The sequence below is a fragment of the Thyridium curvatum genome, assembly GCF_004353045.1.
Source record: "Thyridium curvatum strain D216 chromosome Unknown NODE_104_length_128155_cov_78.148999, whole genome shotgun sequence".
Taxonomy (NCBI): domain Eukaryota; kingdom Fungi; phylum Ascomycota; class Sordariomycetes; order Thyridiales; family Thyridiaceae; genus Thyridium; species Thyridium curvatum.
The window spans coordinates 36,923-50,929 of NW_022156859.1; the positions used below are offsets into that span (position 1 = coordinate 36,923).

The window sequence follows — 14,007 nt, forward strand, 5'->3', positions numbered from 1 at the left end:
CCTTGTTGTCTTGCAGCGGTCCTTGCTAAACCAACCTTGAGGACCCCAAGCCCCAACAAGCAGCCCAGTCCGTCAATCAAGCCGCGTTGCAGACAGCCAAGATGTCGTCAGCCGAAGACAAGGTGGAGAAGAACATCGAGCCCGCCACCGAGTCGGTCGCCGATGGCTCTTCCAAGAACTTTGACAAGGCCTATCAGTTTGCCAAAGAGCACCATGCCGGGCCCTTGAGCCCGGAGGAGGATCGGCGCCTGCGGCGCAAGATTGACTTCCACCTCCTGCCTCTGGTAAGAAGCATCTTAAGCATCTTTGGATGCTTGCTTGTGGAGAAGGCCTGTAATTGACGGGAGGCAGATGGTCATTACCTACACGCTCAATTTCATGGACAAGAATGCCTTGTCCTACTCCGCAAACTTCGGCCTCATCACGGACAACGTAAGTCTTTGCGCGCGTCTCGCACACCCTGACTAGCCCACACGTCTCCAGGGTATACATGTCTAACTGCCGCCTGACAGAAACTGGTCGGCAATCAGTACAGCTGGGCCTCCGGCTCCATCTTCTACCTGTCGTACATGGTTTCTCAGCCCTTCGTCGCCCGTCTTGTCGTCCGCTTCCCCGTCGGCCGCTTCGTCGCGTGCGCCACCATCCTGTGGGGTGCCGTGCTCATGACGCTGCCCGCGTCGCGCTCGTTTGCTGCCCTCATGACCATCCGCGCCCTGCTCGGCTGCCTCGAGTCCTGCATCAACCCGGCCTTTATCATCATCTCGTCGCAGTGGTGGAAGCGCGAGGAGCAACCCATGCGTATTACCTGGTGGTATCTGGGCAACTCGATTGGCCAGGTCTGCGGCGGCCTTCTGGGATACGGCATTGCCCATATTAACAACTCCAAGGTGCCCAACTGGTCTTGGTTCTTCATCATCTTTGGCGCCATCACCATCTTCTACGGCGCCTTCCTCGTTTTCTACCTACCCGATTCGCCCATGAACGCCCGCTGGCTTACCGAGAAGGAGCGGGCCCAGGCCATCGAGCGTGTCCGTGAGAACCGCACCGGCGTGGACAGCAATGTCTGGAAGTGGTCCCAGTTCCGCGAGTGCCTGACCGACATTCCCTGCTGGCTGCTCGTCGCCGCTACCTTCCTGGATGACATCCCTGCTGGTGGTGTCGCATCCTTTGGCAGCATTGTCGTCAAGGGCTTTGGTTTCAGCACCCTATACTCGACTCTGCTCCTGTGCCCTCTGGGTGTTATCCAAGCCATCTGCCTCATCTTTGGAGGCTATATGACCTCTCGTTTCAAGAACATCCGAACATGGCTCATCATCGGTATGTTCTTTGTTCTGCATATGCCTGACTCCGGGTTTGCGCGCTAACATTTGCTACCAGGATGCCAAGTTCCCGCTTTGATTGGCGCTGTCCTGCTCTACACGTTGCCACGATGGAACCAGCGCGGTCTCCTGGGCTCCTACTACGTCGTTCAGACCCACGGCATCGTCGCCACTCTGACCATGTCCCTCGTGTCTAGCAACTTTGCCGGCTATACCAAGAAGGCTACCGCATCCGCCATGATGTACATTGCCTTCTGCGTCGGACAGGTCGTCGCCCCGCAGCTCTTCCTCAATAGCGAGGCTCCCGTCTACGAGACCGCCTTCCGCGCGTCATTCATCTGCTTCGCATTGTGCATCTTCGTGATATTCATCCTGCGATACTACCTGATCTGGGAGAACAAGAGACGGGACCGTATGGCGCTTACGGAGACTGTTCAGGTCAACGAAGGCGACGAGTTTCTCGACCGCACGGACAAGGAGCAGAAGCTCATCTTCCGCTATGTTCTGTAAATGTGGATTGTGGTTTATGGGTGTTTCGAGCTGGTAGGTGTGGAGAGTGGAGGTGTTTGGACGAGCAAAGGGATAGATGACGATGATGATGATTCCTACGATGTCTGATCATGGTTTGCTGACGGACTGGAACAATATGGCAGTGCTGTAGCACTTGAGAATGACTTTTCTCATGTCGATGGAGTTAGTGGGAATTATGTTCAAACCTTCTAATCCGTGTGTCTGCTTGCCATGATCATCTCCGTAGGCGTGACCCCGTCAGATTCGTACCAGCAGGGTCTGGACCAGTAGAAGCGTTCAGAGTCGATGTGAGCAATAATGCGCGAGATCGGGCTACACACTTAGCTTCATTGATCTTACGAGAAACCATCTGCGACATTCCGGGTTAAGCCAGTCCAGGCCGAGGGCTCTTGTTGATCTCTTTCGATGGCGCTCGGAATCTATCGTTAATGTTTTTGGAGGCGTGAGCCTAAGTATCGGACGCTTTTCACCGAGGGTACCCGGTTCGAGCGGATGAAACGGCCATGGCTTGTACGTCGAGTCTCTCTGGTAGTAACGGTATCCTGAGATCATCAACATCTTGTGCTAATAGAAACTTGAGTGCTAAGGACCTCCGGCTTAGGTCTGGATCGGCGCTCAGCCGCATGGGCAACATTGAAGTGGTAGACACACCACACCAGTTTCCTGATATCACGTACAGATCACAGCACTTTGATACGAGTTCAGGGTAGATAAGCTGAGAATAGTAAGGCGGCAGGCGGGTTGAATTGCAAATTTTAGTTAGTCCCTGGACGTCGCCTGTCGCTAAAACTGTTTCCCAATTGGGAGCACACTAGCCGAGCGAACATGCAGGACCAGCATAGCACATCTCCATAACCGTCACATCGGAGGGGTTGATGAGCAGTGCCTTGATTGGGTAAGGGCTATGAATATGCTTGCGATGCTTCAAAGGCTAGATAAGCATCGATGATCTCGCGGTGGCCTGTAATAGCCGGTGCAGCAAATACGCCTTGGTGCAGCTCCATGAATCAATCCACCAAACATGAAGGACTCCTTCCAGATGGACGGCCAACCTTGCAAATGGCAGCGGCCGCGGAAGTCAGCGCTGCGTGTCATTGAGAAGAACTTCCTGCTCAGTTGTGTTCTTGCTGCGGCGACAACCTATCTACTGGTCGGACATTTCTGGCATCATCCTTCATTGGACACGACCACTCAAAGTGGTTACGCCTCGCTACTTCCAGAGGACCTGGAATATGGCTTGGCACAATGCGCCGCCAACCAGGAACGACCCGCTGTAGATCACGGCTTGGCTTCCATTCGTCTCGCCAAGCCTCGATCTGGCGTACGGACCATCTTGTATCATGCTACACTCATCGACGGCGATGGTAAGGTCACTCCGGACTGCACCATCGAGATGCAAGACGGGATTATCACTGCTGTTGTTGCAAGCTCGTCTGCTCTAGACAGAGTCTCCGAGTCCTCTGACACAATCAAGATTGATCTGGAAGGCCGGATCGTCACGCCAGGTCTGGTTGATATTCACTCTCACATCGGCATTCGTCCAACCCCTCAACTTTGGGCAACAGAGGATGTGACCGAGTACTCATCCATGGCAACGCCGTGGGGCCGGGCCATCGACGCGATCAAGCCCAACGACCCGGCCTTTCCCGTTGTCGCTAGCGGCGGAGTGACCACTTCTCTGGTTCTGACTGGTGCCAAGAACTCCATGTCTGGCGAGGGTGCCGTGCTGAAAATGAAACGCGCAGAGTCTGTCTATGACCTGCTCGTCAACCTCACCGAGGCTGGAGGCAAGCCGCAGAGATACCTGAAGATGGCTATGGGCGAGAACCAGAAGAGGCAGTTCCAGAATGTCCCCGGCGGGCTAGTGTCTCGACAGGGCGAGTCGTTTGTCTACCGCAAGGCATACGACACTGCCAGACGAGTCAAGCAGCGTCAAGATATGTGGTGCGAGGCTGCATCGACAGCGCTCGGCCGAGCCAGCCTGACTGAGGAGTATCCCAGGTCGCTCGAGTGGCAGACTCTAGTCGACGTCCTGCGCGGCGATGTGAGCCTCCACATCCACGGCTACGAGACTGTCGACATCCTCGCCATGTTCGACCACTCTGATGAGTTCGGCTTCAACATCACGGCCTTACACCATGGCCTGCACGCAGATTCAATTACCGACGAGGTCAGGAAGCGCAATATTGCTGTTGTCGGCTTTACCGACTCGTGGGGTGACAAGAAAGAGAACTACAATGTCACCCTCTACTTCCCGAAGAGGATAGTGGATGCCGGTATTCCTCTCGCTCTCACTCGTGATGCTCCCGCGCTGCACGGCCAGTTCCTCATCTATGAAGCTCAGATCGCGCATCACTTTGGTGTCAGCGCTGAGACTGCATTTTCATCCGTCATGGCGGTGCCAGCCCGTCTTATGGGCATGGACAACAGGTACGTTTCACACTTAACATGCCGCAATGATTTCGTTTTTTGGCGTGTGGGGTGGGGGCTAACATTTCTTTCAGAATCGGTTTCATCAGGCCTGGGTACGACGCAGATCTTGTAGTCTGGGACAGACACCCCTTACGCGTTGGAGCTGCCCCCCTCGAAGTCTTCATCGACGGCAGTAGTGTTGTTCGGGCATCCTCGGACCTCTGGCGCCGGTCGCAGGACTTCGTCACAGATGCGCCCCCGTCGAGGCCGGAAGCTGAGATCAAGACACCTGTGAGTCCTGTCGGCCATGCAGATGTCGTTCTAAAGGGCATCGTCAGCAGCTTCGTTGGCAAGGGTGGCAAGAGGGGCGAGGAGATCCGCGGGTCTGATATGACTGCCGTCATCCGCGATGGGAACCTGGTTTGCATTGGAGAGACCGGTTGTACCGACGCTGCAGCTGAGGCGACATTGGCCGGAGCTCCTGTCGTCCAGGTCAACAATGGTGTTGTGATTCCTGTGAGTCCTCCTTACCTGGGTAATGTGTCCATCGAAACACTAACAGATAGTCATAGGGTCTCACCATCGTCACGCGCCAGCATGGCCTTGTCGAGATGGCTTTGGAACCATCGACAGGCGACGGTGCTTCTTCGGGTGCCAACTTTGACAATCCTCCGGAGGCCCAATTCGGACTTACATTCGGTGGCATTCACGTCCAGAGTGCCCATCACGCAGGGGTCACCCGCATTGTGACTCCGCCTCTGACGACAGGCTTCTTCCATGGCATCAGCACGAGATTCAGAGCGGGAGCGAAGAGCGGTATGGCCGGCTACTCCGTGGTTATGTGTTATAAAAGCTAACTTTGCGATGCAGTTCTCGATGATGGCGCGGTCTCTGATCCAAATGTCGCACTCCACTTCACGATCGGACATGAAGGAAAAGGTAAACCCATGATTAATAACCCATTCATCATACTAACTCAAGTTATTAATATTTCTTGCCTCGAATATAGGTCCAGTGACGCCCTCTGTTACCCTCCAGATCCAGAAACTCCGAGAGCTCCTCACTACCGAACAGCCGCCGCATTCCGTCTACAGGCGCGCTGCCAGGGGTGAGATCCCCGTTGTCGTCCATGTACACAACAAGGATGTGATCGCACACATGATCGCACTGAAGCACGAAACAAATGCCCACATTGTCATCATGGGCGCAGCTGAGGCACATCTTCATGCCGACGCGCTCGCAAAGGCCGATATCCCCGTCATCGTTGCTCCATTCTGGGGCTGCGAGCCGCTCTTCTGGGACGCACGCCATTGTCTTCCTGGTCCGCCGTTGGTTGATGCTCTAGGCCCGCAAGTGCTGGTTGAGGCTGGCGTTACGGTCGGTATCGCCAGCTGGGATACCATGAACAACCACATACAGAGCAGCATCTGGGAGGCAGGGTGGCTGGCAGGACCCGCCAATCACAGCCTTGCCCTTGACCTCGTGACTAGGAATGTCGAGAAGGCTCTTAAACTCTCGGAAACTGGTGACATTGTGGTGTTTGAGGGCAATCCCTTTGACTTTGGTGCTCGTGTTGCATTGAGCTTCGAAGAGGGTCGCGTCCAAAGTGTGTATCCCAATGCCGACGCTACAGAATAGAGAGATAGCCGGCAATAAATCTGGATATCCTGCCTGGATTTGAAATTCTTTGCTATCAATATTTAAAGGCGGTTGTGCCTGCACCGTTTACAAGCCTGCAGCCGACACTGTATGCACTCGTAGATGAAGATAGGGAGCACGTCGTGACACTCCTCACACCGGTGTGGGCCATGTCGGGACCTCCAATTCGTATGCGTACATTCGTGATTTTGGACAAGATGCTGCATTTCCCTTTGCACCAGATTCGCTCGCTGTTCGCCATCGACAAACTGTGCCCTAGCATCTCTGTCGACCACGAAATTCGCTCTCGCAAGCAAACGGTCCTCATCCCACTGCCTACACTCGCACGACTTCCAACGTAGGCCGCACAGGTAGCAAAATTGCGCACCGCATATACAGGCTATGAAGAAGTTAGTATATCAGTAGATAAAAGCAGCTCCATGTGATTCTAACTTACTCATGTGGTTACAGCCAACCTCTAACTCCACCACTCGTCGGCAGTTGTAACATCGCTGCCATCCATTCTCCGCTGCTGCCCTTAAGAGATCCTGGACTGTCTCATCATAGGGGCAGTCTCCCTTATGCGCAGCGCCTTTGCAGACAATGCATGTCCGCGCTGCGCAACTAACACATGTGCCTGTGTCTCCTTCAATAAACGTTCTGGGAATGAACGTCACACAGGATGGTAAGTGACAGTACGTTGGGTTTGGGGTTTCAAACTCGATCTTCTTGGCTTGGTATTCGCCCACGATTTTCGATGTCAGGAAGACTCTATTTGATTCAATCGGGATCGGTCGGTTACAGCAGCGGGGTGGGAAGAGTGACTGGTCGGTAAAGGATGCTTGGAAGAGCGCCTCGAGACATTCTCGGCAGTACTCGTGAGAGCAAGGACACGTGGCCAAGTCGAAGAAGTGATGCTTGTCTCCACAGATGATGCATTCGCTCTTCTTAGTCTTCCGGATCTTGGCTGTTGTCAGCTGGGCCCTTTTCTCCGCAGAGCTCGAAGACTCCGGTTCTTCATTCGGTGGTGAGATGTAGAGAGCGGCTAGCTTGGACAGATAATTGTCCTCCAAGTCTGGACATTGTTGTGAGGTGTCGTTTCGCTCCTGTGCCGGCTTGCTGGGCCCTATCGCCCAGGCGTAGTCCCTGTCATGTACAGCCTGCTCCTCTTCCAAGATATAGGTACTGATCAAGTCCCCATCAAGGATGACGGCACGTGCAATGCTTTCGGATAATGATCTGTCATATATGAACGACTCTTCGATAGCCAGTTCGTGTCTATACGTGTCGAGCGCTGCCTCAAAGTCAGAAACCCCACAAGACTTGCCCTTTCGGTCAGTGAGGTCATCGAGATCCTCAAGCTGCAACTGGATCATCAGATTACGGGTCTGGCAATCGAATTCGAGGAGAGACATTGCGAAAGCGGGGTTGAAGTTCTGTGTTGTTGTTGTCGGTCATAGAATTCCGGTAGATGTCAGAAGGTGTCAGACTGCCCTTTCAGAAGAATCCTGGGTAGCCATGAGAGGCACTCCAGGGGCTTAACAGAGGACCACGGATATTATGTTGCTCATTTCCTATATCTCGGATAATCTTCCCGATCCCTTGCTAAACACGGAACTCCCTGAGACAGATTCCGGCTGGATCAAGGCCATCGTCCAACAAGCTTTCACGAAGCCAAGACACGAAGATCGCGTAATCAAGTTCAATTCCAAGGCAGAAGGAAATTACTGTCTCAAAGCCACACAGTATTAAGTGACGCCTCCCAGCCCTTGAATGCGCTATGCGGGAGGTCTACCACCAGGTAAAAACCACCCCTGGCTGTGCAACTTCAACTTCGCGAGAGGGGGTTTGGCATTCTTTGTTTTCTTGGAGGCCCAAAATCAAACTGCCATACTGACCCGCTTAAGCTGAGACACAAAGCAGAAAGACCATGCATGGTGAATACACATTGACCTTCATCTGCTTTGATCGACCTGCACAAGATGGCCATATCGCTGCAAGAATGCCTCCACCGCTCGAACGAATTTCTCGAGCTCATCTTGCGGTGTTCCAATCATCAGAGCGATCCTTCCATCACGCAACACCCAGAAGCCTTCCTCCATCATTTCATACCAGAATAGATCCTTCAGCTCCGTCACCTCTGGCGTCTCCCGCTCAATAGTCTGCAGCCCAGCCTGTGTGAAATGTGATCCAATAATGGACCCAATACCTGTAAAAGACATCTTTGTGCCGGTCGAGATCGCAGCCAGGCGTCGGATCAGTATGTCTCCTGTTGCGTTCAGCTGCTTGCATACTTCCGGAGTGAAGATGCGAGTCAAACCAGCATGACCGACTATCATGGCCAGCGTGTTGTTGTTGAACGTTCCGTGATGGGGCAAAGACCTGTCCAAGCGCGGATCGAAGATAGACAAGATATCCGCGCGGCCACCAAAAGCTCCGAATGCGAGCCCACCGCCGAGAGCCTTGCCCAGGGTCATAATATCCGGTTTCAGACCGTAAATGGATGCCAATCCTCCTGGTGCAAGTCGTGATGTCATGACCTCGTCGAGAATGAACAGAACCTTGGCGTCCCGGGCGGAGGCTTCGATCCCTCTCATGAACTCGACAGATGCAGGGACTGCACCTCCGACACCTTGCAAACCCTCAACCAAGACAGCGGCAACACCTTCTTGCTGGATCGCCCCCCTCACGCTGTCTAGATCATTGAAACGTGCAACGATCCAGTCAGCCTGATCCACGTTGTTCACAGCGACCTCTCCTCCCCTGAAGATGAGCAGGCCCCCATGGTATCCTCCTCCAAGCACAACAATCTTCCGCTTCCCAGTATAAGCACGCGCAGCCACTAGAGCGTGAAGGTTGGCCTCTGTGCCGCTGTTAGTGAAGCGGACCTGCTCCAGGTCGTAACGCGAACAGAGTGCCTCGGCAAGGGTGGTCTCGTACACCGTGGTCGCGCCGAGGTTGAGACCGACGTTGTCGAATGCAGTGGTGATGGCATCACGGATCACTGGATTCGAATGACCGTAGACGCTCACCGTCACCTCCGCGACAAGGTCGGTGTACCTGGATGGAAGTTCGATGTCAGCACGCTCACGCGCCAGATTGGCAACAATCGACGCGGCAAAACTCACGTGTGGCCGTCTTCACTCGTAACCTGGTAGCCGGTTCCGGAGCTCATGTAAACAGGAAACGGTGTCGTGTGCACTTGTGTGCGAGTGTTACCCCCTGGGAGTGTCTTAGTCGCCTTCCGATGGAGTTCCAAGGACAGGGCGTTCCGTTGCTGGAAGCGAGCAATGGCTGCATCAAGTGCCTCCCGCGCCGTTGGGGGACGATTACCAGCTGCTGCGCCGGTGGCCATGCTCTCTCCTTGGATCTTGTAGAGAACACGGTTCATCATAAGAGAAAGTCGTGCAAAGTCTGTCTCGTGGAGCGTACGGACTTGACTCCGGTAGAGATGGCAAGTTGGCGCAGTGAGTGAGGCAAGGTCGGTCGGGGGCCCGTTGGGCCATCGATTTCTAGACCCAAGGTGGGGTTGAGCTGGGGTTTAAAGAAGGGTAGGCGCAGCGCACAAGGTGCGACTCCAAGTCACGCCAGGTGACAAAGATACGGTACGTGGTACACGGGCTCAGAAGTCACTTGGCCAATACTCGGTTGATCGCCACACTTAGGGCGTACGAAGTGAATAGAATTACCAGAGGAATCATAGAACTAGCTTGCCACCCTGAAGCATGAATAGACTTGGGCGTTTCCTGTTGAGCACGAAGCTCGACTGACTATCCACCAGAGTTTTTGAACTATCCCAAAAGGAAAACAGAATCCTCAACACATGTCAACCTCCATGATATTCCGTTTGAGTTGTAGACGTCCAGAGTCATTCAAAATCCCTGATGAACGTTGGAGATATTACTGTGAACCACTGATCTAGGCCCGATGATGTCTTGTCAGAAGCGCTGGTAAGAAAGTCCTTCAGATGGACCAGAAGCAGACGAGATCGTCAAAGTCGGCCTGCTCCAAGTCTTTCGGCTTCTCACCAGGCAGTATTTGACTCCGCAACTTCATCGCCTTTTCTATCCAATATCTTCCCGCCTCAGCATCCTCTTCGTCCCCCGCGTCGCGCAGATGCGTTCCATGAAGAAACGCCGAACGTGCCAACTCGTTCTTGAACCAAGGCCAATCGCCCCATATGCTCAAGGAACGCTCAAGTAGTTCCCTAAAACGAAGTTGTTAGCAGGGAATCCTGACATGCTAATGCCAGGTTTGTACAAACTTTGCCTTGGCATCTTCGCTGAGCCGGATGTAGTGCTCGGCCAGCTTGTGGCTGGCATCGCCCACGCGGCGGTTGAAAGTACCATACGACGAGTGGTACTGATTGAAACAATCCTTGTGCAACCCAAACGCTTCTTCCCAGAGCTTCTTTGCAGCATCGAGCTCGCCTCGTCGTTCTGCTTGCGTTGCCAGACTAGCCCTGACATTACCCAAAGCATGCAGGACTCTTGCATTCCTAGGAGTAAAACGTAAGCCTGCGAAGCCTTTGTGTTGGTCCTTTCCATCACCAGGACTCACTTGTAGGATATGGACTCAATTCTACCAAAGAATGTCTGACGTCGCGTCCAATATTCAGTAAGCAGCGTATTGGCCTGATCCAGCTCGCCTTGGATCCAGTAGGCCAGACCGAGGTTGCAGACAGGAAAGCACCACTGGTCATAGTCGGCATCGATGGTCTTGAGTAGCTCTACGCTTTGCTTGAAGTACTCTGTTGCGAGGGCGTACTTTTTAACGCCCATGTACGAGATTCCCATTTGGCTATGCGCGAAAGCCAACGGCAGATCCGGCTGATTTCTTTTCGCGGCCTCATCCTTACGAATAGTGAGGCACAAAATGTTATGCTCCAGTGATGCTTGAGCATCATGTAATCCGTTGCAGAGAGCTCCCATTGTGAGGTGCATATTGCTGAGCAAGGGCTCTTGAGTGATGTTTGCTTTCCTGCATAGTGAGAGTGCTAGTTCCAAGCATGGTCTGCCTTCATGGGAGAGGCCTCGTTCGTGAAGATACCTACATGCATTGGTCGAATCAGCAATTTGCATTCTGCATGTCCGGACGCGCCTCTCATACTTACACTCCCATCTCATTGAGTAGACTGGGGAATGTGATGTCGACTTCAAAGTCGTCCCATACACTGGCGTATTCGAGGTAGAGATTGTAGAATTGTTCCAAGTGAGGCATCAAATCTTCACACGCCGCCCACCTTGTCTTCGCCTGCATGAGAAGGTCACCCGGAGGCCAGACCCCATTCAAAAGCTCCACGGCATCCTTGAACACCTGATAGCCCCGAGCCTCGTCGATGCGTGTTCGCACCTCTGCCTGAATCACGCGATGGATCCAGAGCTCCTTCTTATCAATATTCCGTTTGACAATGGATGATGTGAGCAATTCAAATCGCGCACTCTCAAAGGTCGACGGTGTCCAGAAGGCGCTTTTGACATCGCTCTTGGCTGCCTTGGAGTCGACAAATATGCTCTCCTGTATGCGATCTGGGTTCATGAATGCCAAGAGCTGAAGAAGCTTGGTAGCATGAGGACTGAGGTCCTGAAAGTTGTAAGCCGTAGCGAGAGTGTACCCATACCTATGGCTCTGGATATAGTTGCTGAAGTCATGAATCTCTGCATATCGGGCGTCGGTGTCGTAGAGGCTGATGAACTCCCGAATGGAGACTCGCCGGCGCCTGATGAAACCTGCCATTTGTGTCATCGCTAGCGGTAAACCGTCCAGTTTGGTCGCCAAGGTGACTGAGGCCGCCCGCTCGTCCAGAGTCGAGGTGTCCTCCGTCTTCCTGGTCAGCTTCCGAAGCAGCGTGGCGGAGTCGTCCATCGATAAGGGGCTCATATCAATGCCGGTTCCGTGGGAAAAGAAATTCTCCTTGGCGAAAGGGTCTCTGCTGGTTATCAGCACTGAGCCGTTACCAGTGCAGGGTACGTAATCAGCGATGATGTCCAGATCATCCGCATTGTCGAAGATGAGCAGCCAAGTCTCGTTCTCGTCACTGTCCGTGCTCATAGAAGAAGTGAGCCAGGCCTTGGCAATCTTGATGCTGCTTTCGAGATCGCCGGCCTCTGTCGAGCTCAGCAGTCCTAACTGGCTTGCAATCTGGGCAAAGTCGACTGTCAACTGTGAAATGCCACCAGAATCAAGCCAGAATACCGCTCCAAATTTGCTTCGTCTCGAGTGTGCGTACTGGATGGCGACGTCGGTCTTGCCAATCCCACCCATGCCGCATAGCGCGAAGAGACGAGTATTGTGCAAGCCTTTCGAGTCAGATACACTCGGCAGCAGATACCTATCCATTGTTTCCAGAATGTCCTTGCGACCTACAAAGTCGGGATTTGGTGTGTGTGACAGGTTGAAGCAGGGTAGATGGCACTTTCTCGTCTCCAGAAGCCGTCGAATGTTCGTATCCATGATAGCTGTCTGACTAGGTAGAGCCTCAAACGATGGCCGGGTGAACATCTTCACTGATCGTGGCCTGCTGCTAGAAGAGAATATCGATGTGCCAGAGCTCTCCACGGGGTCAATTGGCGCGAGATTCAGTGGATTAAGAGGGTTCGAGGCAGGAATCGAGGGTGCTGATGTGAGACCGGTCGAGGTTGACCACCTTCGGCTTTCTGATGAGGAGTGAATCAGCACCATGGCATAGCCACGTCATATCTCAACGGCTCACATACTGGCCATGTCGGTGAATAGAGAGCGAAGAAAATCCCTCGCTGAATAGGTTTGGTTCCTCAGCATAGGAAGCTTGCAAAGTTCGCTGTGGCTCAGGTGCACCCCAAGTAGACGCTCGGCCTCGGATGATATAGTAGCAAACTGCTCGTCAACAAGTGCCTAGAGACAGTAAGATTGTGGGCCTGGAAAGAAGGCATGGGACTTCTTACCTTTGTCCTCTTACCAAAAAACTTGTTGAACCCCGATGGAGCTTCAGTATGTTCGAATACAGATAGGACTGGAATAGTCGCAATTTGCTCGAATGTGGCAGCGAGATGCGCCAGCTGGTAGACATCACGGCGCGGAAGTCTCGAGAGCTGCTTCTGGACAGCTATCCTCGCACAACTGTAGAGGACCTGATTGTGCCGAAGTAATGTATCTTCATCGGAGACACTGGCGTGCGGTGTGCCAAGGAACAAGATGCCACACAGACAGTCTACCACGAGTTTGAAACGCGGATCTTGCAAGTTTTGGTGTGCTAGAAGCAGCGCCTACTGTCCTGTCAGTCCATTCCGACCTCGGCGATAGTAGCGGTGAATACTGTGCATTGCAGACCTTCTTCAAGAGAACCCCTCCGAGAGAATGCGCGATGAATATGATCGGCCGATGAGGAAACTAAACGAGCATCGTCAGGAACATGAAATCCGATGCACTCCCAGCGCGACGCTTAAAGTTCTACCTCAGTAGCCAGCTGTGCCAAATCCTCCGCCAGATCGCTGCCGGTCTTCATAAATTCTTCCCATGTGAAGGCATCTGGATTAATCGAAGGTGCGTAGGAGTAGATGTGTAGTTGTGAGACCGAATCCACTGGAATAGCAGCTTCCTGGAGCTCGTCGGCTACGCCCCAGCTGCTGGGGGACGGAGTGTGGTAGCCGGGAACAGTGATCACGCTGTTCATGATCAGCATGGAAGGCATCCTGGCTCAATATCGGCCATCTCACCTAGGTTCAACCTTCATCTCGCTGCGAGGGCGAAGCCGGATTGTTCTGCTCAGGATGAGAGATTGTTGGGCGGAGACGCCGCTTTCGGGCTTCCAAGGGCCACTCAGCTCTTGCTGGGGGTCTCTGGAGCGGCGAACCATCGGAGTGGCAAGGCGTGGCGACACGGGAGGGATGGGAAACAAGTAGGCACTCTTCGGCAGATGACGCTAGTTGTGCCTCTGGAACAGGCAAGAGTTGTACGTGAATGACATCCGGATGGCGAGGTGCATGCCAACTTTTACTCTTGGATCTGCCAGTATTGAAAGTGCGACAAATCCAAGGAAATAGGTGCGGGGTCATCAAAATGCCCATTGCAACAGTGCAAGCATCAGACCGGGAGGCTGGCTCGGTCAAGGGTGGGTGGCCAGCTGCTG

At 53.5% G+C, this 14,007-nt stretch overlaps 5 protein-coding genes across 5 annotated transcripts; 2 read left to right on the top strand and 3 right to left on the bottom strand.

Annotated features, from left to right (window-relative positions):
* Positions 1-101: 101 nt before the first annotated feature.
* E0L32_011345 (uncharacterized protein) lies at positions 102-1,829 on the top strand (the record flags this gene model as incomplete). The annotated part of the gene is made up of 4 exons (XM_031134064.1): positions 102-284; positions 352-432; positions 513-1,317; positions 1,378-1,829. The coding sequence occupies 4 exons, from the start codon at positions 102-104 to the stop codon at positions 1,827-1,829; spliced, it is 1,521 nt and encodes a 506-aa protein (XP_031000663.1).
* A 1,042-nt stretch (positions 1,830-2,871) lies between these two features.
* Positions 2,872-5,900, top strand: E0L32_011346 (uncharacterized protein; the record flags this gene model as incomplete). The annotated part of the gene is made up of 5 exons (XM_031134065.1): positions 2,872-4,280; positions 4,355-4,778; positions 4,835-5,078; positions 5,133-5,201; positions 5,272-5,900. The coding sequence occupies 5 exons, from the start codon at positions 2,872-2,874 to the stop codon at positions 5,898-5,900; spliced, it is 2,775 nt and encodes a 924-aa protein (XP_031000664.1).
* Positions 5,901-6,319: 419 nt separating this feature from the next.
* E0L32_011347 (uncharacterized protein) lies at positions 6,320-7,315 on the bottom strand (the record flags this gene model as incomplete). Its single annotated transcript, XM_031134066.1, has 1 exon — positions 6,320-7,315. The coding sequence occupies one exon, from the start codon at positions 7,313-7,315 to the stop codon at positions 6,320-6,322; it is 996 nt and encodes a 331-aa protein (XP_031000665.1).
* A 540-nt stretch (positions 7,316-7,855) lies between these two features.
* E0L32_011348 (uncharacterized protein) lies at positions 7,856-9,291 on the bottom strand (the record flags this gene model as incomplete). The annotated part of the gene is made up of 2 exons (XM_031134067.1): positions 7,856-8,960; positions 9,029-9,291. 2 exons carry the CDS (start codon positions 9,289-9,291, stop codon positions 7,856-7,858), a joined length of 1,368 nt encoding a protein of 455 aa, XP_031000666.1.
* A 572-nt stretch (positions 9,292-9,863) lies between these two features.
* E0L32_011349 (uncharacterized protein) lies at positions 9,864-13,734 on the bottom strand (the record flags this gene model as incomplete). Its single annotated transcript, XM_031134068.1, has 8 exons — positions 9,864-10,107; positions 10,165-10,398; positions 10,461-10,880; positions 11,014-12,556; positions 12,617-12,773; positions 12,824-13,009; positions 13,333-13,543; positions 13,595-13,734. The coding sequence occupies 8 exons, from the start codon at positions 13,732-13,734 to the stop codon at positions 9,864-9,866; spliced, it is 3,135 nt and encodes a 1,044-aa protein (XP_031000667.1).
* Positions 13,735-14,007: the final 273 nt, after the last annotated feature.